Genomic DNA, 23,310 nt, shown 5'->3' with positions numbered 1-23,310 from the left:
ATGCTCCACCAGAGGGCTTCCCTGGGAAGGTTCTGAAACCACAGAGCTGGGGTAATGTGAGTCAGGTACAGACCCTGCTGTCTCTTCAGAATCTTGGCCCTGTTTAATCCTAGATCCCGCCATACCTAATGTTTCATTAATCCACATCTTTCCTTATCCCTTGAACCAATAATGCTATTTTTAATAATGCTATTTATTTAATGCTATTTTAAAAATCCACTTTAAATTATATTTCTGACAGCAGAAACCTCAAGAGTGCAGGTCAATATACATATCAAAGTACCAAAAACACTCTTCCCTTCACAAAGAAAAGGAGAGGAGGATTATAAGACCCAATGCTGTCAAGGTTGTGGTGAAACTGGTAGACATATATGTTTCCTTTTAAGTGGGGAAAACATTGGCATTATCTGCCAGTTATGTCTCAAAGTCCATAAAAGTGTCATGCCCTTCAACTCAGTAAGCCATTTCTGAAATTTTATACTGAGGTCTTGCAAATGAAGGGAAACACTCTCTGCCAAGGCCTTGCAGCAATGTTGCCAATTGTAAAAGAACAGAAAGAACAGCAGTGGACTGGTTGAGTAAGTTATGGTTCACCCACTCTACAGAATATTTTCCATTCATTAAAAATTATATGTAACCTCACCGCCAGCACCAGGGGTGGGCTGGGCCCAGTGACTCACTTTCAAAGAATAGAGTAGAGAAATGGGGAAATAGTGACTTGACAGTAGAGACATGTGACAGTTACCATACACAGTGACCTGAATGGCAGGCCCCAAGGACATATTCAAGTTCTAACTCCAGAACCTGTGAACGTGACCCTATTTGGAAAAAGAGTCTATTCAGATTTAATTAAGTTAAGGACCCTTGGATGAGATTGTCTGGGGTTTAGGCTGGAACCCAAACCCAGTAACTGATGTCCTTCTAAGAGAAAGGCAGAGGGAGATTTGAGACCTAGAGAAAACAGAGACAAGAGGTTGGAGCCATGCAACCATAAGCCAAGGAGCCCACAGGAACTTCCGTTCTTCCAGAACCTGGAAGATACAAAGAAAGTATCCTTCCTTGGAGCCTCCAGAGGGAATGTGGCCCTGATGACACCTTTATTTTGTACATCTGCCCTCCTGAATTCTGAGAGAATAAATTTGCATTGTTTTAAGCGACCAAGTCTGTGGTAATTTGTTACAGCAGCCACAGGAAACTCACACACCACCTGCACCAAGTGACCCAGATTACACCACTGTGATAAATTGTGGGGATGTCAGAACCCCTGATATGACAAGATGGAAAGAGCATCTCACCTCTGTGGTCTTCCCCAAACACCCACAGCCCCATTCTAATCACAACAAGAACATCAAACAGATGCAGATTGGGGATATCTTGCAGGAATTTGGCCAGGGTTCCTCAAGGCTGCTAAGGTCATGGGGTGCCTGGGTGGCTCAGTTGTTAAGCATCCGAGCCCCCCCCCCCCCCCCCCCCCCCCCGCCTTTTTAAGATTTTTATTTATTTATTCATGAGAGACGCACACAGAAAGAGGGAGACATAGGCAGAGAGAGAAGCAGGTTCCCTTCAAGGAGCCTGATGTGGGACTTGATCCTGGATCCCGGGATCATGTCCTGAGCCAAAGGCAGACACTCAAACGCTGAGTCACCCAGGCATCCTGAGCATCCAACTCTTGATCTCAGCTCAGGTCTTGATCTCAGGGGCATGAGTTCCAACCTCCATACCCAGCATGGAGCCTAGTTAAAGGAGGAAAAAAAGACTGTTAAGGTTATGAACAGCAAGAAAAGACACATATCCTATCTATTAAAAAAAAAAAAGATCCTCTTTATTCTGTACGACCACATTGCTACCCATGCTAATACTATTATTTTAGACTCTACCTTCCTTCCCAGTACTCTCTGGGGCCCCAGCACTTTGTTATCCCCATTTTACAGATGAGCAATGAGGCTTGGAATGGGAAAGTAACTCATTTGAGGGCATGCATTTGAGCTCAGGTCAACTGGCTCTTACCACCACCCTTGCTGTCCTCCATAGTCTCCCTAAGAAAATTGCATAAACATTTTATTTATTTTTTATTTTTTTCATTTTATTTATTTTTTTAAAGATTTCATTTATGAGTGAGGGAGAGAGACAGAGAGACAGAGAGAGCATGAGTGGGCGAATATGCAGAGGGAGACAGAGAAGCAGGCTCCTTGCTTCGGGAGCCTGACATGGGGCTCAATCCCAGGACCTTGGGATCACCACCTGAGCCAAAGGCAGCCATTTAAACAACTGAGCCACCAGGGGCTCCTTGCATAAACATTTTCAAAGAAACAACTTTTTTTAAATGAAACTTCCCCCCCACCCCAACATCCCTGGGACATTAGGTGTGGTTCCTGAGTCCATGACATTGTACCAGTGTCAATTTCTGGTTTGACAATAGTTTAGTAAGATAGATCATTTCACTGGGGGAAACTGAATTCAGCCCAGGGCCTAATCCTGGAGACTGAATTCAGGGTCTACTATTTTTGCAACTTTATATTAGTCTTAAGCTATTTCAAAATAAGTTATGGGACTCCTGCAACTCTCAGCAGTTGAGCGCCTGCCTTTGGCCCAGGGCATGATCCTGGAGTCCCAGGATTGAACCCCACATCAGGCTCCCTGCATGGAGCCTGCTTCTCTCTCTGCCTGTGTCTCTGCTTCTCTCTCTCTCTCTGCCTCTCATGAATAAATAAATCTTAAAAAAAAAAAAAAAGCAGAGACCCAAAGAGATACCTGTACACCCATATTCACAGCAGCTCTATTCATAATGGCCAAAAGGTAGAAGCAACCAAGTGTCCAAGAGCGGATGAATGAATAAACAAAATGTGCTGTATTCATACAGTGGTTTATTATCATCCTTAAACAGGAAGGAAATTTTAACATATACCACAATGTGGATAAACCTTGAGGACACAATGCTAACAACTGAAATAAGCCTGTCACAAAAAGACAAAGACTGGCTCCCTGCAGGGAGCCTGCTTCTCCCTAGGCCTGTGTCTCTGCCTCTCTCTGTGTCTCATGAATAAAGAAATCTTAAAAAAAAAAAAAAAAAAAGACAAAGACTGTATGATTCTACTCATATGAGGTCCCTAAAGCAGTCATATTCATAGAGAAAGGAAGTAGAATGGTGGGGGCCGGGGCTGGGGGAGAAGAAATGGGGAATTAGTGTTTAGTGGGGACAGCATTTTAGTTATACAAGATGAAAAGAGTTCTGAAGATTAGCTGCACGGCAATGTGAATGTACCTTTAACACTACTGAACTTAAAAGTGGTAAATTTTATGTTATGTTTTACCTCAATTAAAAAAACAAACCAAAACAAAACACTAGGGCACCTGGGTGGCTCAGTCAGTTAAGCATCTGATGCTTGATTTCAACTCACGTCATAATCTCAGGGTTGTTAGATCGAGTCTGACATCAGGCTCTGCGCTGAGCATGGAGCCTGCTTAAGCTTCTCTCTCTCCTTTTGTCCCGTGCCCCCCCGAAAAACACCACCACCATCAAAACCCTAGTGGCATTTCTTGAAAGCAAAAGTTTCTGTATTGTATTTATTTTTGAGCACAGGTATACTCACCTTTTCAAAAGTTTGCATTATACCACTTGCTTTTACAAAATACTGACACATTAGTACCTGTTTTCCCCAACTGAAAGAAATCTGAAGGGATTTTTGCTCTACGGAAAAAGGGTGAAAAGCAAAGATAACCTTCAGCGTTTGTTCTGCAGCAAGCCAAGTGCCTTCTCTGAGAACTGCACTCAGCATCCCAGCATCAAGCCACCAGAACATTGAACTGTGGCTGCGAGCATCTGTGTTTTATTTTGACTTATTTTGTGCATCCACGAACGGGATGTGTCCTCAGGTACCAGAGAAGCCTGAGAGAGCTTATTCTTATCTGGGAATGCTCAAAATGTTTTCTTTCTTTTATTTTTTTCTAAGATTTTATTTATTTATTCATGAGAGAGACAGAAAGAGAGGTAAAGACACAGGCAGAGGGAGAAGGAGGCTCCATGCAGGGAACCTGATGTGGGACTGGATCCTGGGACTCCAGGATCACTCCCTGAGCCAAAGGCAGACACTCAATCACTGAGCCACCCAGGCGTCCCTCTTTTTCTTTTCCTCCCTCCCTCCTTCCTTTCCTTTCCTTTCCTTTCCTTTCCTTTCCTTCCTTCCTTTCCTTTCCCTCCCTCCCTCCCTCCCTCCCTCCCTCCCTCCCTCCCTTCCTTCCTTCCTTATGATAAAATGAACATAATGTAAAACTTATCACTTAAACCACTTTAAAGTGTATAATCCATTGGCATTATATACATTTACCATGTTGTGCAACCATCACCTTTATGTCGTTCTGGAACATTTTCATCACCCAAAAGCAAACCCCACCCCCATGAGCAGTCTCCCTGCCCCCTCCCCCAGCCCCTGGCAACCATTAATCTCCTTTCTATCTCTATGGACTTCCCTGTTCTGGAGATCTCATATAGGTGGAATCCTACACTCTGTGGCCTTTTGTAGCTGGCTTCCTTCACTAGGCATGATGTTTTCAAGGTTCATCCATGCATGTATCAGAACTCCCTTTTTATGGCTGGGTAATAATCCATTGCCTGGATAGACCAATTTTCTTTCCCCATTCATCCGTTGATGGACATTTGTTCGTACTGACCTTTTGGCAATTGTATGGTGTTGTCATGAACATTCACGTACAAGCATTTGTTTGAACACCTATTTGCAATTATTTTGGGTCTATACCTAGGAGTGGAATTGCTGGTCCTCTGGTAACTATGTTTAACTTCTTGAGGAACTGCCAAGCTTTTCCAGGTGGCAGCAGTACTTTATTGCACTTGGCTTTCCAAGTCACCATCTTGCTTTTTTTTTTTTTTTTTTTTTTTTTTTTAAGATTTATTGATTTAGGGCAGCCCCGGTGGTGCAGCGGTTTAGCGCCGCCTGCAGCCCAGGGCGTGATCCTGGAGACCCTGGATGGAGTCCCACCTCAGGCTCTCTGCATGGAGCCTGCTTCTCCCTCTGCCTGTGTCTCTCTCTGCCTCTCTCTCTGCGTCTCTATGAATAAATAAATAAAATCTTTAAAAAAAAAGATTTATTGATTTATTTGAGAAAGAGAGTGAACACATGCCTGTGAGCAGAGGGAGGGGCAGAGGGAGAGAGAATCCTCAAGCAGACTCCCCACTGAGTTTGGAGCCCTAAATGGGGCTCGATCCCAGGCCCATGAGATCATGACCTGAGCCAAAATCAAGAGTGGCTGCTTAATTGACTGAGTCACCCAGACAACCCCTAATCTTATTTTTTTTTTTAAGTTCTCTCTGTTTCTCCCTGCCCTTTTATCTATCCCACCACTGTTGCAAAGCAAATCCTTGAGCACAGACTTTGCAAGCGTCAGCTAGGATATTTTGGGGGCTGTTTGTTCTCCCTAAGGACAGGCCTATGTACTCCTGCTCCAAATCCCTGTCTCTCCCATATGTGACCCTGGGACAAGTGACTGAGCTGCTCTGGGCCTCAGTTTCCATACTTGAAAAGTGGGATAAGAACAGTCTCCCCTCAAAAGGGTTTTGTGAGGTTAAGAAAGAAAACACCAGTGACATGCTCAGACAGGGCCAAAGTGTGGCTTGGGCTACCAGTGTATCTGAGCATTTCTCCTGTCCAGTCTCAGCAGTAGTGTGTGACTCAGTTTCTCCCCATCAGCACCAACTCTGGATGTTTTTTTTTTTAAAGATTTTATTTATTTATTCATGAGAGACACACAAACAGAGAGAGAGACAGAGACAGAGAGACAGAGACACAGGCAGAAGCAGGCTCCATGCAGGGAGCCTGACGTGGGACTCCATCCCAGGTCTCCAGGATTAGGCCCTGGGCTGAAGGCGGCGCTAAATCGCTGAGCCACCTGGGCTGCCCACCAACTCTGGATGTTATATATGTTTCCTTCCTCTTGTACAATAGGGTGAAGGAAAATGATGTAGCTTCCCTCCCTCCACAACGCTGGCTTCTAGCAATGCGGGCAGATACTTATTACATGTTGGAGTTATGAAACGTGATCCTTGGTGAGATTTTTGTTCATTCTCTTCTCCCACTTGGCTTGGATTTTGCCCCCACAGCTGGTTTAGGCTGGCTCTCAGATTTTCTGAATTCTACCTGAAGCTGCCAGAGACCAAAATAGCCACTGAGTATGTGACCTCTGGTCTGTGCTTGTAAACAGGGCTCCAGGCCAGTCCAATGAACTCTGCCCTGGGTATTCCGAGGCCAGGGTCAGAGGCAGATGGTTCTTGAGTCATCAGTACTCTAGCTAATCTCAGACCAAAGCTGCTTGGAATGATATGTCAGAGACCCAAGTCCAAGGTCTAGTCCTGTTTTTCTGATGATGTGGTCAGAAACTCAGGTTTAGTTTTCTGGCTGTTTTTGGAGAAATTCTGGTCTCTGATCAACATTAGTGGGTGACCTACTGTATGTCAGGCACATATTGGGTACACAGACACTGCTATAATGGAGACTCATCCTTGTCCTAGAAGTCCTAATCCCTATGTCAGAAGAAATGGGAAACAAACCAGAAAAGCAGTGTCTATAATCAAATGTGATCACTGCTACAAAGAGGATGAAGCAAGGTAAGGAGATGGACCTGCTCACAGAGAGTGAGGGGTGGGATGGAGGCTCTCAGCCAGGGAGGGTAAGTAGAACCCCCAGGAAGAGGCGACGTTCAGCTGACTCCTGAAGAAAGAGAAGCAGCTAGGTTTGCGGATAAGGAACAGCAAGTGCAAAGGCCCTGGGGTGGGACTCTGCTAAGCTGTTGAAGGACTGTTGGGGCTAGAAGTGGATTGAGTGTTGCGGAGATGGAGAGAGGGGAGGCCGAGGTCTGTGGAGCCACATCAGCCTCCTTTGCAACATGAGAGCCTGCAGAGGACCTTGGGCACCACTTTACTGTGCTGCTGTGTTTTCACTTTATCCCGCTCTCCTCTCAACCTCCCGGCCCACATGCATGCCTCTTCTCTGACTCCAGGAGGCTCTAGTCCAGCGGCCCAACGAACCAAGTCTCCTCAGGTTCTTCCTCCGCAAAACGGAGTGAATGACGCGGTCTCCCAGGGAGGTGGCGGGGGAGGAAGCCAAGAACTCCCAGGGGCGGGCAGCCCGCGGGCGCTCAGAGACACGCGGAGTAAACAACCTGCTCGCCGCAGCGCCTGACTCAGTGAGTTCAAGCGGCCACGGCGTACAGAACGAGCTGTACCCATCTCCCAGGTGGGGAAACTGAGCTCGGCAGAGGCGCGGAGCAGGGCGCTCGGGACTCAGGGGCGGGGGCGGGGCGCGCACGCTGCGTCTCGGGCCCGGGGGCGCGCACGCCGAGCCGCCCTGCTGGGGCCGGGGCCTGGGCGGGGCCTGGGCGGGGCCTGGGCGGGGCCTGGGCGGGGCCGGGGCGGGGCCGGGGCGGGGCCGGGGCGGGGCCGGGGCGGCGCGGGGCCGGGCGGCGGCGGCTGCGGCGGCCGACTCGCCAGTCGGGCCAGGAGCGCGTCAGAGGCGCAGCCCGATCCCGCCATGGAGCAGCCCAGGAAGGCGGTGGTGGTGACGGGTACGCTGAAGGCAGGCGCGCTGACAGTGGCCGCGGGCAGGGGCGGGTTGGGCGGCTCCAGAGCCGGCGGGGTTAGCAGGGGCGGGGTGGTGCGGGAGGGGCAGAGGCTAGAAGTCGTCCCAGGTTTGGAAGATGTCATCTCCCAGCTCAGTCCGCGCAACACGTAGAAAGTGCAGAAGGGGGGGCCCCTTGCGGTCCTACTGTCAGGGGCCGCGGCAGGCTGGGGTGTGGGGGTCCGGTCAAGTGCCCCGCGCGGAGCGGGCCCCTCTGGCGTCCTTCCTTCCCCGGGTGAGCGCAGTGGTCCTCTGGGCACCTGTCTGTTCCGTCTGACCGGCCAGGGACTGGACTGGACTTCCCCTTCCTGCCCGTCCCGAGGTCGGGCCTGTCCCCACCCACTGCCCCAGGGCACAAAGCCGATTTGCGGGCAGGAAGTGCCCCAGTGACAAATGAGCCTTCTGCCAGCCACTGCTCCCCCAGCCCTGTGCTAATGGGGGGCTGTTCTCCGAGGCAAGAGCAAGAGGAGGTCGGGGAACCCTGGGTGGCCGGCCGCTCCCCCTGTCGTCCGTCCCCAGGACCGTGTGGGTCAAAATCGTTTCTCCCCGGGTTGTTTATGGGTGAGCCCGTCCCCACTGTCACCAACTCCCTGAAACTAACTGTTCTTCCTTGAGAAGACTCCGCCTCAGGGCCACGTGGGCGTCAACTTCCGCCCGGCCTCTGGTTGGGGGGTCATTTTGACGGGTCAGAGTGGGAGATCCAGCTAAGATTCACACAAGTGTTTTGTGGCCCCGGGAGGGTGAGGCTGATCCAGGAAGATGGAGGAAGGCATTCACAGGTGTGTGTAACTGGGGGAGGGTTGCTCCCCCCACCTCCACCCCCCTGTATCTGGTATTTGTTCTTCTAGTACTGGACTGTGCAGGCAGCCACTGGACTGGGCATTTTCTTGCATGGATTCATTACCTGTACCATCTCTTTTGCAGAGGGGAAACGGAGGCTTACAGAGGTCACCCTGTTTGGAGGTGGCCGAGCTGGGACTCATACTTGGTCTATGCAAGAGAGGAGAGAGGGTGGAGGGAGGGGTCCTGCCTCCTCTAAGAGGGTGGGGAAGCTGCTGTTCCAGGATACAGCGTCCCTCCCAGGGCCATGACACCATATGGGACCCTCAGTCCAGCTGGAGTGACCCATACTTCTAGGGCAGCCTCTCTTGCCAGATGTTCATTTCTAGGCAGGGTGACAGGGTGTTTAGAATAGAAGAGCTTTGGACTCCCATGGGTCTAGTTTCAAATCCCAGCTCTTCTGGCTACTTGCTATGTGACCCTGGGCAACTGTTTTCACCTGTCTGTGCCCTGAGTGCCACTCTTATAAAAGGGGCCCAGGAAACAGCCTTGCCTGGAAGGGGGTTCAGTGAGGCCAAATGCCACAGTGCATGCAGAACACTTAGCACATCCTCAGGCCACTCTCTTGGTTTGTTAAGTGGAGCCTGGAGTTTGAACAAGTGGGGTGGAGGGTGGCAGGATGGTGTCTGGACAGCCTGGCCTGGGAGACACCCACATGTATTCCATAAGGGCCATTCTTCACTTTGTGGTGATTCACAGGGCACAGAGGCCCTATACCAAGACAGTGATAAAATAATTATAGATGGGGCTCAGGGATAGTGGAGAAAATTGAGAAGGGAAAAGGCCAGCCCTTTCTGGGGCAAAAGCAGGCCACTGGCTCATTGCTGGGCACAAGGGTCAGGTGAAGGTGGAAACAAGAAAGGACAGTTAAGTGATGCCTGGGTGGCCCAGTGGTTGAGCATCTGCCTTTGGCTCAGGGCAGGAACCCAGGGTCCTGGGATCGAGTCCTGCATCCGGCTCTCCTCATGGAGCCTGCTTCTCCCTCTGCCTGTGTCTCTGCCTCTCTCTCTCTCTCTCTCTCTCTGTGTGTCTCTCATGATCATGAATACATAAATAAAATCTTTTTAAAAAATCTCAAAAAGTCTCCTTCAGAAACCCCTTCTCCAATATCCTTTTTCATTCAGAATCAGTCTTAAGTGTTCTTTCTTTAAATAGCCAGGCTCCAGGATGCCTGGGTGGCTGAGCATCTGCCTTTGGCTCAGGGCGTGATCCCAGCATCTGGGGATCCAGTCCCATGTCAGGCTCCCTACATGGAGTCTGCTTCTCCCTCTGCCTATGTCTCTACCTCCTTTCTCTGTCTCTCATGAATACATTTAAAAATCTTTAAAATAAAGGAGGGGGGAGAAAGGACAGTTAAAAGCAGTTAAGAGCAGGGGGGGTGGGGGGGTGCTCTGAAGAGCCCTGGGTGCACCCCAGAATGCAGGATCAGGCCCCTGACATTGTCCCAGATGGTGGCTCTTCCCAAAGTTCCCTGTTCTGTTCTGCCAGGTAGAGGCAGCGGCCTGATCCTGGGCAGGCTAGAGAAGGTCACTGGGTGGTGATATGCTGCTTTTACTGTTGTTGTCATTTTTTTTTTTCAGGGTTTGGCCCTTTTGGGGAACATACCGTGAACGCCAGCTGGATTGCAGTCCAGGTAACTCAGATCTGAAGGGTAGGAATCAGGCTCAGGGCTGGGGTCCCCCTGGAAATATATGGCACCAAAGAGAGGAAGGAATTTATGAAGAGAACGTCTCCCTTGAAGCTTCCTGCAAAAACGTTTAAGTCTGATATACACATTTTTCCAAATGGTAACCACTATAACTTACACTCGTTGGCTTGCTCTGCACCAAGCATTCTGAACTCCCCCCATAACCTTTGTGTGGTTGGGTGTGCTTATTCTTGTGCCCAATTTACTGATTAGGCAACTGAGGCCCGGAGAGAGTTATCTGAGGTCACATAGCCAGGAAACTGGAGTGGCACTGACTTAAAAGTGCCTCATGCCCCAGCCACGTTTAAGGGTGACTAGGCAGGGATGTTGAGAGGTGTATTAACCTTGTAGAGAGGATATAATGACCCTCACTTTTACTTCCAAGCAGCTGGGGGAGGAGAAGGCTGCATATTATGTGTAGGGGGGTGTCTTTTCCACTGTCCTGAGCAGGTTGTCAGCCTGCAGGCCTTCCACTTTCTTTGTCAGATGGGGCATTTGGGAGAGACAGACGGGAACAATGGGGAGAGAGAAAGAGAGAAACGTTTTCTCCTTATATAAATCAGATCTGCAGAGACTGGAGCCAAACTCATGTTAATCCTAGCCCATTAGCTGCTTGATTTAAAGCATCCCCTGCTTTTCACTCCAGAGCTCTGAATTTGGAGAAAAATCCAAGTTGAAACCTCAGTGTGTCAATCCCTAGTTTGGGGGCCCCTCACCTTTTATATCATGCCTAGTATAGACCTCAAAATCTTGGCTACTTCCCTTTAAAAAAAAATTCACCCCACTTTGTGAGCGGGACAGAAGAACGGGGTCCCCAGGACCCTGCAGATGGGAGCGTGTCCGAGGCTCTGATCGTTGCACCCGCTCCCTGGAGCCCCAGACAAAAAGGAAACAGCGTGTTTCTGAAGACGTTGTGTGTCTGGCTTTGTGCGAGTTTCAGACAGGAGCCTTCACGGGGCTGAGTGGACACAAAGCCGTGTGTCTGAATTCCTGGGCCCCAGACACTATGATCTGCATCTAAATAGGAGAAAAATCAATTAAACAATCTTTGGAAATCCCTCTGAGCTTTGGGATGTGGATGGTGGAGGATGGCAGCTTTTCATCCTGCTGCCAGAGGGGAAATGCCCCTTATATTTTGGTCGCCCATCTTGCCAGACCTCGCCTCTGGAAGACTTTCCAATTTTCTTCCTCAAGCTTATGAAACAAGAAGAGAGGATTCTCTACCATGCCACGGATAAAAAGACGCCAACCTTCCCAGATGTGACTGTTTCCCTTTAAAACAAAAACAAAAAGCTGGAGTTGCACATATACACTCTGAGTGAGTGCATCAGCGTAGCCCCACAAAAATTTATGCCTGTGCACCTCCACCTCACCTGTGTCTTTATCAAGATCTAGAACACTCCCAGCCCCTTTCTCATCACAGAAGCTCTTTGTGGCCCCTCATAGCTATTTTCCCTCAGGTGTGCATCTCTCTGCTGAACCCCCACTTGGGTGTGGCCTGTTCTAGAACTTGTCGTCAGTGGAGTTACACTTGGGTCTGGTGCCTTCTGGCAGCACAGTGTCTGCGGGATCCACCTGTGGGGTGGCTGGGAGCTGCCCCTGGTGTGTTTTAGTTGTCCTGGATAAAACAGATTTGCGCAGGTAAAGGTGTCCCATTGGATGGGTTCATTCTATCCCTCAAGAAAATATGGCTCGGAGTGTTCTTGGTGTGACCCAGACATGAGTTGTGGGTGGCAGTTCGTGTTGGTCACTTCAGGCTGAAGATGGGAGTTTTGTAACCCATAGTGGGCCACAGTTAACTTCTTGTCCCCACGGATTTTTCTGAAGCCCAAGCTGTCATCTGTAGAAGGAACTCCTCCTGCCTCAGGGATCAGCTAACTTCTCTTGTCTCCCCCTTCTCTACCTGCCTTTCAAGAGGTCTCTCTCAGCCTGCCTTTGGTCTCTCCCTCTCTCCCCTTATGTCTCCATGTCTTTCTCCATCTGTCACTCTCCCCTTGTGTGTCTCTTTCTCAGTTACATTAGGCCTTTCTGTGGGTCTCTCTCCCATCAGGTCTCCACTTCTTTCTCTGTCTCTGTCACTCTCCTCTCCCCTGTTCCCCCCATCTCCTCTGTCCCTCTCTCTCATATGACTCTACTTCTTCCCACCTTGGATGAACTTGTGCTCTAGTGGAAGAGTGAACCGTTTCCTACCAGCCACACTGGGGAGGTGGGAGTGCTGAGGACAGAGGCATACCCCCCCCCCCATCTGATCATTCCCCAGCATGGTCCTGCCCCTAAGCACCTCCCACAGGCTGCATTTTTGGAGCATCTTGTCTCCCCCAGGTCTAGGGTGGTGGACGTGGGACACTGGCTGCAGGTCTCTCTCTTCCTAGGAGGCTCAGGTGGGTGTCAAGGGCCGGGACCCCCTTGGCTTGGGTCCATCTGGAGTGTTCTCTGCCCAAGCACAGCGAGGAGGAGCTGGGTCACAGGTCCTGGTGACATCACGGGACAATTACTGCCACAGTGAGTCTAGACAGACCTGCTAAGGATATTAACCAGGGAACAAAGGGGGTCTTTGTTGAGGGGTCAAGGGAATCGGTCAGATGCGGCCTCTCGGCGGGGTCTTGTCAGGTAGACTGGGGTGTAGACAATGCGCCGTCTGGGGTCTGGGGCGCGTGAGCCCTGTTCTTTTCACGGTGTGTGCTTGGCGGCTGCGGTCGCTGCAGTGTTGGGGGACTTGGGTTTGCTGCCACTCCCCTCCTCCCCTGGGAGAATGGGCCAGCTCTGTTGGAACAGAAAGTGTTCAGAGACAAGAATTTAGCTAGATGACAAACCACCCACTTCTAATAACTTTGGATGAACCATATAGCTTGCTCCTTCCCCTTCACTGCCTTCTCTAAAATTGGGGAATAATTTACATAAAGTGACACGTACAGATCTTCAGTACCCCTACCACTTCGGGGAACAGTATTTATACCGATGTCACCGATGCTTCAATTAAGATAGTGAACCTTTCCATCAACCTAGAATGTTCCCTCCCATTTGGCTCCCCCTCCCCCAGCATTCCCCACACTGCCCTGGAGGCAGTTGCTGTCTTGGCCTCAGTCATCTTACATGACTTTTGACTGGTCTCAAGTTGCAAATGAACAGGGTGGCACAGCCTCTGTGTCCCCTGTGTGCCAGCTGCTTTTGCTTGGCCTGAGTTGGTGGTGGGAGTGGTACTTGGCTCTCTTCCCTACTCACCCCCTCTTCCCACTGACATTGGCATTAGGGGGCTTTGGAGTTTGCTCCTTAATAATGAAACAACAGGGATGCTCCTCTCAAGGTCTTTGGCACTCACGTGGATGTCTCACTGTGGGGATGCTGTGGGCCAGGGGTGAGGGGGTAGGGTAGGTTGGGAGTGGTGGTGGTGGTATATTTTCGGTGACAGTTTTCTTATTTTAGATTTTCTTCCCCCAGGTGGTGGGGGCAGGGTAGGTGAGGACCCAGAGGATATGAGGAACAAAGATTAGGACAAGAAGGTGACTCACAGGGCACCTGGCTGGCTAGTCAATAGGGCATGCAACTCTTAATCTCAGAGTTGTGAGTTTGAGTCCTGCGTTAGATGTGGAGCTTACTTAAAAAAAAAAAAAAAAAAGTTGAAATAAGAAAGTGACTCACTCTGTGGCTTTCTGGTGATGTCAACCCATTTCCTACTACTGAGAACCGCTGTGGGCGTGTGGCCATCCCAGTAATGCTCAAGAAACATCACCCAGTGGAGATAACCCTTGAGTTGCTCTAGGCGAGTGAGGCTGCTCAGCACGTAGTGACCATTCTGCGGGGCAGAGAGGATCCATGGGAGAGTTTGTGGTCTCAAGCCAGGCATCCAGCCTTGGCACATCCCATGTCATAGTGACCACCAGGGGAATTATGGGGCGGGGGGGGGGGTTACTGTGCCCAGAGAAGGTTTCTTGGGTTGGTCACTAATCGAGTTAGCATACTTTTTCCCCCTGCCCATGGAAGTGGTTCACCAAGTACACGTGCCCCGTGGACAACAGGCTCAACTGGGGGACAACTCCCCAGCTGGAACCAAACAAGTAAAGATGATCCTTTAAGTCCCCAGTTTAAGCCTGGGAGATGGATTCTTTTAATTCCTGGCCTTTCAACATATTTTCTCTCGTCAGAAAGGACTGCCAGGACCACAGGAAAATAAAAGTGGGGAATTCAAGGAGTGAGGGAGGAGGGTAAAAAAGAGGGGTCCTGGTGAGAGGATATAAAGATAGACAAGATTATTTACCTCATGCTGAGGTAAAGCTTTGGCTGGAGACATCTCTCAGCCCTGGGGGGAGAAGAAGCAACTGTCTTTATTCTCATTGCAATTAAATAAAAATTTTGACATGCTATAAGCATAGGGCAGGGAAGTCCTTTCCTACCTAGATTTCCCCAGATTTTTTAAGACTTTATTTATTCATGAGAGACAGAGAGAGAGAGAGAGAGAGGCAGGCCCTAAACCACTGAGCCACCGAGGGAGCCTCTCCCAGATGTTAACCTTGTATTACATTTGCTCTTTCTCTAAAGATAAATTAGGTAGCTAAAATAAATAAATAAATAAATAAATAAATAAATAAATAAATAAATAAATAAAAATTAATAAATAAATAATAACGTAGCTAGATACTTTTTTTTAATTTTTTTATTTATTTATGATAGTCACACACAGAGAGAGAGAGAGGCAGAGACACAGGCAGAGGGAGAAGCAGGCTCCATGCACCGGGAGCCCGACGTGGGATTCGATCCCGGGTCTCCAGGACCGTGCCCTGGGCTAAAGGCAGGCGCCAAACCGCTGCGCCACCTAGGGATCCCGCTAGATACGTATTATGCAAAAAAAAAAAAAAAATGACTTGTAAATCATTTTATTTTATTGTGGTAAAATATACATATAACATAAAATTTGCCATCTTAATCGTTTTCAAGTGTACAGTTCGGCAGCATTTTGTACATTCACATTATCATGTGACCATCACCACCATCCCTCTCCAGAACTTTTCCATCTTCCCCAACTGAAACTAGGTCCCCGTTATTTTTTTTTAAAGATTTTATTTATTTATTCATGAGAATACACAGAGAGGAGAGAGAGAGAGAGAGAGAGAGAGGTAGAGATACAGGCAGAGGGAGAAGCAGGCTCCATGTAGGGAGCCCAACGTGGGAATCGATCCTGGGTCTCCAGGATCACGCCCCGGGCTGAAGGCGGCGCTAAATTGCTGAGCCACCCGGGCTGCCCTAGGTCCCCATTAAACACTAACTCCCTATCACCCTCCCTCAGCTCTAGCCCTCCATTCTGTTTTCTGTCTGTAATGAGTTTGCCAACTCGATGGGCCTCATAGAAGTGGAACTCTATGGTATTTGTCCTATTGTGACTCTGATTTCATTTTTTAAAAAACATTTCATTTATTTCTTCATGAGAGACACACAGAGAGAGGCAGAGACACAGGCAGAGGGAGAAGCAGGCTCCCTGCAGGAATCCTGATGCAAGACTCGATCCCAGGACCCTGGGATCATGCCCTGAGCCAAGGCAGATGCTCAACCACTGAGCTACCCAAGTACCCCATGACTGGCTGATTTCACTTAGCATAGTATCCTCACAGTTCATATATGTTGTAGCCTGGGATAGAATTTCTTTCCTTTTTAAGACTGAATAATATTCCATCTTATGGATACACCACATTTTCCTCATCCATTTGTCCACTGATAGACACCTGAGTGACTTCCATACATTAGCTATAGTGTCTAACACTGCTGCAAACACTAGTGTACAAATATTTCTTTAAGAGCCTGCTTTAAATTTTTGTGAATATACATCCAGAAATGGAATTGCTGGATCATATTATAATTCCATTGTTCAGTTGTTTTTTTTTTTTTTTTTTTTTTGAGGAATTACCCTGTTCTGAGTTTATTTATTTATTTATTTATTTATTTATGTGTATTTATTTAAGCAATCTCTACACCTAACGTGGGGCTCGAACTCACCACCCTGAGATCAAGAGCCACATGCTCCACCCACTGAGCCAGCCAGGCACCCCTGTTCTGGGTCACTTAAAAGTCGATTGCAGACATGATAACCCTTTTGGTCCCTAAATAATTCATTGTGTATTTCCTAAAACACAGCCTCAGCACAATGATTAAAATCAGACTCATTAAAAAAAAAAAAATCAGACTCATTTAACATAGATACAATTCTAAAATCTACAGCCCTTATTCAGATTTTGCCAATCACCTTATTAATGTCCTTCCTAGCAAAAGAAAAATGCTAGCATATGTTGTGTTCAGTTGTTTCATCTCTTTAATCCGCTGTCATCTGGAAAGTTCCTCAGTCTTTCTTTGTGTCAAACATCAGGACCTTTGCTGGGGATCACTCACTTCCTTGTAGAGTATCCTTCAGGGTGGTTGGTTTGATGTTTCCTCATGATTGCAGTGAGGGTGTTGGTTTTGGCAGGAATCCCATAGAAGTGATGTTGTGTCCTTCTTGGTGCATTGTATCAGGAGCCACAAGATTTTGATTGACCTTGGTGACTTGCTAAAGATGAGATCTAGTGGGCTTCTCTCCTACAACATTACTCTCTTACCCTTTGTAATTAAAAAGTATCCTATAGTGCCATACTTTGTATCAGATAAATACTTCTTTAGACTTCTACCCCCTTCTTTTAGCATCCCCTGGTGAGTCTTGCCTGAATCAGTTACATTTTAGTTGATGGTTACCAAATGGTGGGTTTCTAATTTCATCTTTCCTTTGACACTTTTTATGGCCTTCTACTTTTAGGAGTCTATTTGTATCCATGTGGACTCATGGATACTTACTGTCCTCAATATATGACAGTTGCTTACTCTCTCTGTTTTGATGTTCAAATTATCCCAGACTTGGCTTATGGCAGCCCCTTCAGGCTGGCTCCTGTGTTCCTTTTCCATGTCCCCATTGTCCTCTGAGCACATCTTTCTTTTTTGGTTTCAGGCTGTTTGTAAATAAATGCTATTTCAGAATCATTTTAGAAATTAATTTATGAATTTAGAAAGCTTACAAAGAGAATATGGAGATTTTATGTATGCCTCACTGGATTTCCCCTAGTGTTAACATCTTAAGTAACTACTACATCTCTCAAAATGAAGAACCAGACACTGAGCCATTACTATAACTAAACTTGAGGCTTTATTCAGGTTTCATGGATTATCTCACTAATGTCCTTTTTCTGTTCCACGATCCCATCCAGGACCTTTCACTGCATTTATTGGGGCATCCCTTTCTTTTTTCTTTTCTGATTTCTACTTGAGTGTTGGATGTCAGGTGCTTCATGTCCTTAAAAAAAAAAAAAAAAAGAAAAGAAAACAAAAACAAAAGCCCAAGATATAACTCTATTGAAATAATTATGTACCATAAAATCCACCTTAAAAAAAAAAGATTTTTATTTATTTATTCATGAGAGACGCAGAGAGAGAGGCAGAGACACAGGCAGAGGGAGAAGCAGGCTCCATGCAGGGAGCCTGATGCAGAACTTGATCCTGGGACTCCAGGATCACGCCCTGGGTTGAAGGCAGGCGCTAAACCATTGAGCCACCCAGGGATCCCCAAATCCACCCTTTTGAAATATATAATTTTGTGGGAATTTTTGTAGTATAATCACAGAATTGCACAACCATCCCCACTAATCTAATTCCAGAACATTCTCATCACTCCAGAAAGAAACCCCATGTCATTCATTAACTGTCACTCCCTATTCCTCCTTTTCCCCAGTGCCTGATAATGACTAATTTAGTCTCTGTCTCTATGGATTTGTCAGTTCTGGACATTTTATATGAAATTATACAACATATGGCCTTTTATGTCTGGCTTCTTTCATTCAGAATCATGTTTTCAAGCTTCATCCAAGATGTAGTGTATGTGTCAGGGCTTCCTTCCTTTTCATGGTTGAGTAACATTCCATTGTATGGACATACCACATTTTTACTAGCCATTCATTTATTGATGGATATTGGGGTTATTTCCACCTTCTAGTTGTCATGAATAATGCTGCTATGGGCATTTATGTAAAAGTTTTTATGTCAGTATAGATTTTCATTTCTCTTAGGTATACAGACACCTTGGAGGGGAACTGATGATCATATGGGGACTCCATGTATTTTCACCCATTATTTTCTCTGCTCCAGTCTTGAACTCAGCAATTTTGACAAAAAGGCTTCATTCTTGTCTTCAATAATAACATTTAAAAACCAGGAGCTGGGAGCTGGGTGACACCACTGCTCCTGGTGTTGTCTTTACTTCTGAGCTCTGTCAGCGGGTAGAGGTGGAAACATTCACTCACGCACACACACATACACACCCTTACCTGTACGCATTCCTGTGTCAAAACCCAGGAGTTTACACAGATATCTTCAATTCTAATCCAGCAAGACCTGGTTTACTTTGATGTTTTTTTATTTCCAGCCTCAGGGCTTCCTCCTTTGACAGCAGGGGAGGTGGGGGGTGGGGGTGAGAACTCTGCTCCCATGATCCTCTGCTCCCTCACTTGGTTCAATTCAAGAACAAAGAGAAAAGAATTCAGAATTGCTTCTCCAAAAAGAAAGCTTTTGCATTTAAATTAAGCATTTTCTTATGGTTCCTTTTGACTTTAGCCTGAAGGCAAAAAAGTCCAAACACTGTGTACAAAAGAATTACTTGAGTTAGTTTTATTTTTTAAAAGATTTTTTATTTGAGAGAGAGAGTGAGAGAGAGAGAGAGAGAGAGAGAGATCATGAGCAGGGGGGAAGGGCAGAGGGAGAAGCAGACTCCCTGCTGAGCAGGGAGCCTGATGTGGGACTCGATTCCAGGACCCTGGGATCATGACCTGAGCCAAAATCTCCTTACTGTCTTAACCATGTCTAAGTGTCCAGTTCAGTGGCATCAAGCACGTCCACATTATTGTGAAACCATCACCACAGTCCCTCTCCAGAGCTTTTTCATCTTCTCCGACTGAAACTCTTGTCACTCTGTCCCCATTAAACACTAACTTCCTGCTCTCTTCCCCCAGCCCCTGGCACCCACCGTTCTACTTTCTGCCTCAAGGATTGAGACTCCCCTAGGGACCTCATATAAGTGAAATCACATAGTAATTGTCCTTCTGTAGCTGGCTTCTTTCACTCAATATAATGTCCTTAAGTTTCATCCATGTTGTAGCCTAGATCAGAATTTCCTTCCTTTTTTTTTTTTTTTTTTTTGAGATTTTTATTTATTTATTCATGAGACACACAGAGAGAGAGAGAGAGAGAGAGAGAGAATCAGAGACACAGGCAGAGGGAGAAGCAGGCTCCATGCAGGGAGCCCAGGATCATGCCATGGGCTGAAGGCAGGCGCCAAATCGCTGAGCCACCCAGGGATCCCAATTTCCCTTCCTTTTTAAGGCTGAAATTATTCTATTGTATGGAGAGACCAAATTTTGTGAATCCATTCATTAGTTCATGGACATATGGATTGTTTCCACCCTTGGCTATGGTGACTAATGCAGCTATGAACATGGGTGTGCAAATGTGTGTTCAAGACCCTGTTTTCAATTATTTTGTATTTGCTGGATCATATGGTAATTCTATGTTTAACCGGTTGAGGAACAACAATTATTTCCCACAGAAGCCACACCATTTTGCTTTCCTACCAGCAGTGCTCAAGAGCTCCAACTTCTCCATATCCTCACCAAAAATAGTTACTTCTTGTCTTTTTGATACTAGCCATTCTGACAGGTGTGGGACGATACCTTGTTGGAATTCTGATTTGCATTTTCTTGGTGACTAGTAACTTTGAGCATCCTTTTATATACTTACTTGGCAATTTGTGTATCTTTGGAGAAACGTCAATTCATTTCCTTTGCCTGTTTTAAATCTGGGTGTTTTTTTCTTTTTTTCAGTTGAGTGGTAAGCATTCTTTATATGTTCAAGATATTGATCCCTTGTCAAATATGTGATTTGCAAATATTTTCCCTAATTCACGGGCTGTCTTTTCACTCTGTTAATGGTGTTCTTTGATGCAAAACAGTTTTTCATTTTTATCAAATCCAATTTCTACTATTGTCTCTGTTTTTGGTGTTTTTTTTTAAGATTTATTTATATATTTTATTTTTTTATTTTATTTTATTTTATTTTTTATTTTTTTTTTATGATAGTCACAGAGAGAGAGAGAGAGAGAGGCAGAGACATAGGCAGAGGGAGAAGCAGGCTCCATGCACCGGGAGCCCGACGTGGGATTCGATCCTGGGTCTCCAGGATCGCGCCCTGGGCCAAAGGCAGGCGCTAAACCACTGTGCCACCCAGGGATCCCTATTTGTATATTGTAGAGAGAGAGTGTGCATGTGCAAGCATGGGGAGGGGCAGAGGGAGAGGGAGAGAGAATCCTCAAGCAAACTCCCTGCTGAGCTTAGAACCTGATGCAGAGCTTGATCCCAGGACCCTGAGATCATGACCTGAGCCAAAATCAAGAGTCAGCTGCTTAACCAGCTGAGCCACCCAGGCCTCCCTGGATTTGTTTTTAAGAGAAAAAAGAGCTCAGTGGGTCTCTTCTTAGGCATTAGGGGAAGATTCATTGATAAATTCTAAAGTTTTTCCCTGCCTCTAGGAGGTACTGAGTCAGAGATTTAAAAAGCAGTTTTTGGGGCAGTCTGGGTGGCCCAGCAGTTTAGCACCGCCTTCAGCCCAGGGCCTGATCCTGGAGACCCAGGATCGAGTCCCATGTCGGGCTCCCTGCATGGAGCCTGCTTCTCCCTCTGCCTGTGTCTCTGCCTCTTCTCTCTCTCTGTGTGTCTCTCATGAGTAAACAAATAAAATCTTAAAAAAAAAAAAAAAAGTAAAGATGTTCTTGACTTACAACACAGTAAGGTCACTTATAAGCATTTATGCCTCACACATTGGTGCAAGAAATGTACTTGGACGTTTCTCAAACCCAAAGGACGTTTGAGGTGACATGGCTTGTATTTGAGGAAACTTGGAAGCCACTTAAATATTTCCAGTGTAGCAAAATCTTTAAATCCCTGGCAGCTAGTGTCTGAAATGGAGTATTGTGTCATGGGGAAAAGGGAAGGAATAAGATCTTCATGTAACAATGAAGCTAAAACTCTGAAACTGGCCTCTGAGTGGAGAAAACAGTAACTGCTCAAGGATACCCTTGATGTAAAAGTGAATACTATGTGTTTTCTCAGGTAGGTTTGTATAATCAATGGGGATAGGTCTGCATGGGTGTGTGTGCTGTTAACAGTACTTACCTCTGAAGTCTGGGGATGAGACCTGGGCTTGGTGGAGAGGTGGCTTCAGACTTGATCTGTATGGATTTTTAAAATATGCTCTTTTAATGTCTATCTACTAATTAATTCTCTGTTGTTTAGTGGCCTTTTTTTTTTTTTTTTAAAGATTTTATTTATTCATGAGAGACACACACAGAGAGAGAGGCAGAGACACAGGCAGAGGGAGAGGTAGGCTCCATGCAGGGAGCCCGATGTGGGACTCGAGCCCGGGACTCCAGAATCACCCTGGGCTGAAGGCAGATGCTCAACTGCTGAGCCACCCAGGCGTCCCTAGTGGCCTGTTTCTAGCGATTGATTTTTCTCCTCATTATGGCTTGCAATTTTCTGCTTCTTTGCTTGTTTGGGGAGTTTCAGTTTAATGCGAGGCCTTGTGGATTTGACTTTGTGGGACATTGAATACTTTTTCCTTTCCTCTGCATGTTCTTGAGTTTTTGTTCTGGGAGACAATTAAGTTGCTAGAAATAGTTTGATCCTTTCCAGCCTTGCTGTTAAGTTTTGTGAGGCAGGCCCAGAATAGTCTTTATTCTGGGGCTAATTTTTTCTCCACTTCCTTATAAAGTTTTTCCACTCTGGCTGGTAAGAACACCAAGTGTTTACACCCTGTGTGAACTCTGAGGGTTGTTCCCTTTGCTCCTTTCAAGTGGTTCTGTCCCTGGTCTTGGCACAAATATATGCCCATTAGTTCTCAGACCCTCTCTGCATTGATCGAGCTCTCTGCTTTACCTCCCCCCTGCTATCTTCTTTCCAGGACTCTGCTCTGCAAACTGTAGCCTTCTTGTCCTTTCTAGAACTCTAGCTTTGACTCCTCAATGTCTGAAAAGTGTTATTTTTTAAAATATTTTATTTATTTATTCATGAAACACACACACACACACACAGAGAGAGAGAGAGAGAGAGAGGCAGAGACACAGGCAGAGGGAGAAGCAGGCTCCATGCAGGGAGCCTGACATGGGACTTGACCCCGGGTCTCCAGGATCAGGCCCTGGACTGAAGGCGGCGTTAAACTGCTAAGCCACCTGGGCTGCCCCTAAATTAACATCTTTTGATCCATTATTAGACAATATGCCTTTTGTGTATATTGTTTTATTTTTCCTACCTATGACATGGGTACTCCTGTTAATCTCATTTACAGATGAGAAAGCTGAGACACAGAGAGGGTGAATGACTTGCCCAAGGTCACAAATCAGTGAGTTGTAGGAAGAAGGGACAAACATGGTCCCCCGGCTCTGGAGGCCATGTCCCTGACTCCTACCCTCCACCATCCATGTGGTTAAGAGCTACTTTTTTCTCCCTTTCCTTTGTTTACTGAGATGAAATTTACATAACATAAAATTATCCCTTTTATTTATGTATTTTTTTTTTAATTTTTTTTATTATTTATTTATGATAGTCATACAGAGAGATAGAGAGAGGCAGAGACGTAGGCAGAGGGAGAAGCAGGCTCCATGCACCGGGAGCCCGACGTGGGACTCGATCCAGGGTCTCCAGGATCGCGCCCTGGGCCAAAGGCAGGCGCCAAACCGCTGCGCCACCCAGGGATCCCAAATTATCACTTTTAAAATGAACAATTCAATTGCATTTAGTACGTTCACAGTGTTGTGCAACCACCACCCTATCTAGTTCCAGAACATTTCTATCACCCCAAAGGGAATTCCATCCCCATTAGCAGCCACTCCCTATCCCCTCATTCTCCTGGTAAAAGGAGGGGATAGGTAAATAGCTCTTGGTAAAACCACTAATTTACTTTCTGTGTCTATGGATTTGGCTGTTTTGGACATTTCATATACATGAAGTCAATATGCTCTGTGGCCTTTTGTGTCTGGATTCTTTCCCTCAGCATGCAGTTTTTGTTTTTGTTATTTTGTTTTTTGTTTAAAGATTTTATTCATTT

The 23,310-nt window shown here is 46.6% G+C and overlaps 1 protein-coding gene across 3 annotated transcripts in view; it reads left to right on the top strand.

Annotated features, from left to right (window-relative positions):
* Positions 1–6,393: 6,393 nt before the first annotated feature.
* PGPEP1 (pyroglutamyl-peptidase I) overlaps positions 6,394–23,310 on the top strand; it is a 34,083-nt gene continuing 17,166 nt past the window's right edge. For 2 of the 3 annotated variants that reach the window (XM_077859386.1, XM_077859382.1), the window contains exons 1-2: positions 7,457–7,572; positions 10,046–10,098. In XM_077859386.1, the coding sequence (XP_077715512.1) occupies positions 7,539–7,572; positions 10,046–10,098 (87 nt within the window). In that variant the 5' untranslated portion in view covers positions 7,457–7,538. Of the gene's footprint in view, positions 6,617–7,456; positions 7,573–10,045; positions 10,099–23,310 lie in introns of those variants that run through there. The other variant, XM_077859383.1, reaches the window with a different exon arrangement.

The sequence above is a fragment of the Canis aureus genome, chromosome 19 (assembly GCF_053574225.1).
Source record: "Canis aureus isolate CA01 chromosome 19, VMU_Caureus_v.1.0, whole genome shotgun sequence".
NCBI classification, from domain to species: domain Eukaryota; kingdom Metazoa; phylum Chordata; class Mammalia; order Carnivora; family Canidae; genus Canis; species Canis aureus.
The sequence above is the reverse complement of the archived record's forward strand: the minus strand, read 5'-3'. Positions and strand labels throughout refer to the sequence as shown.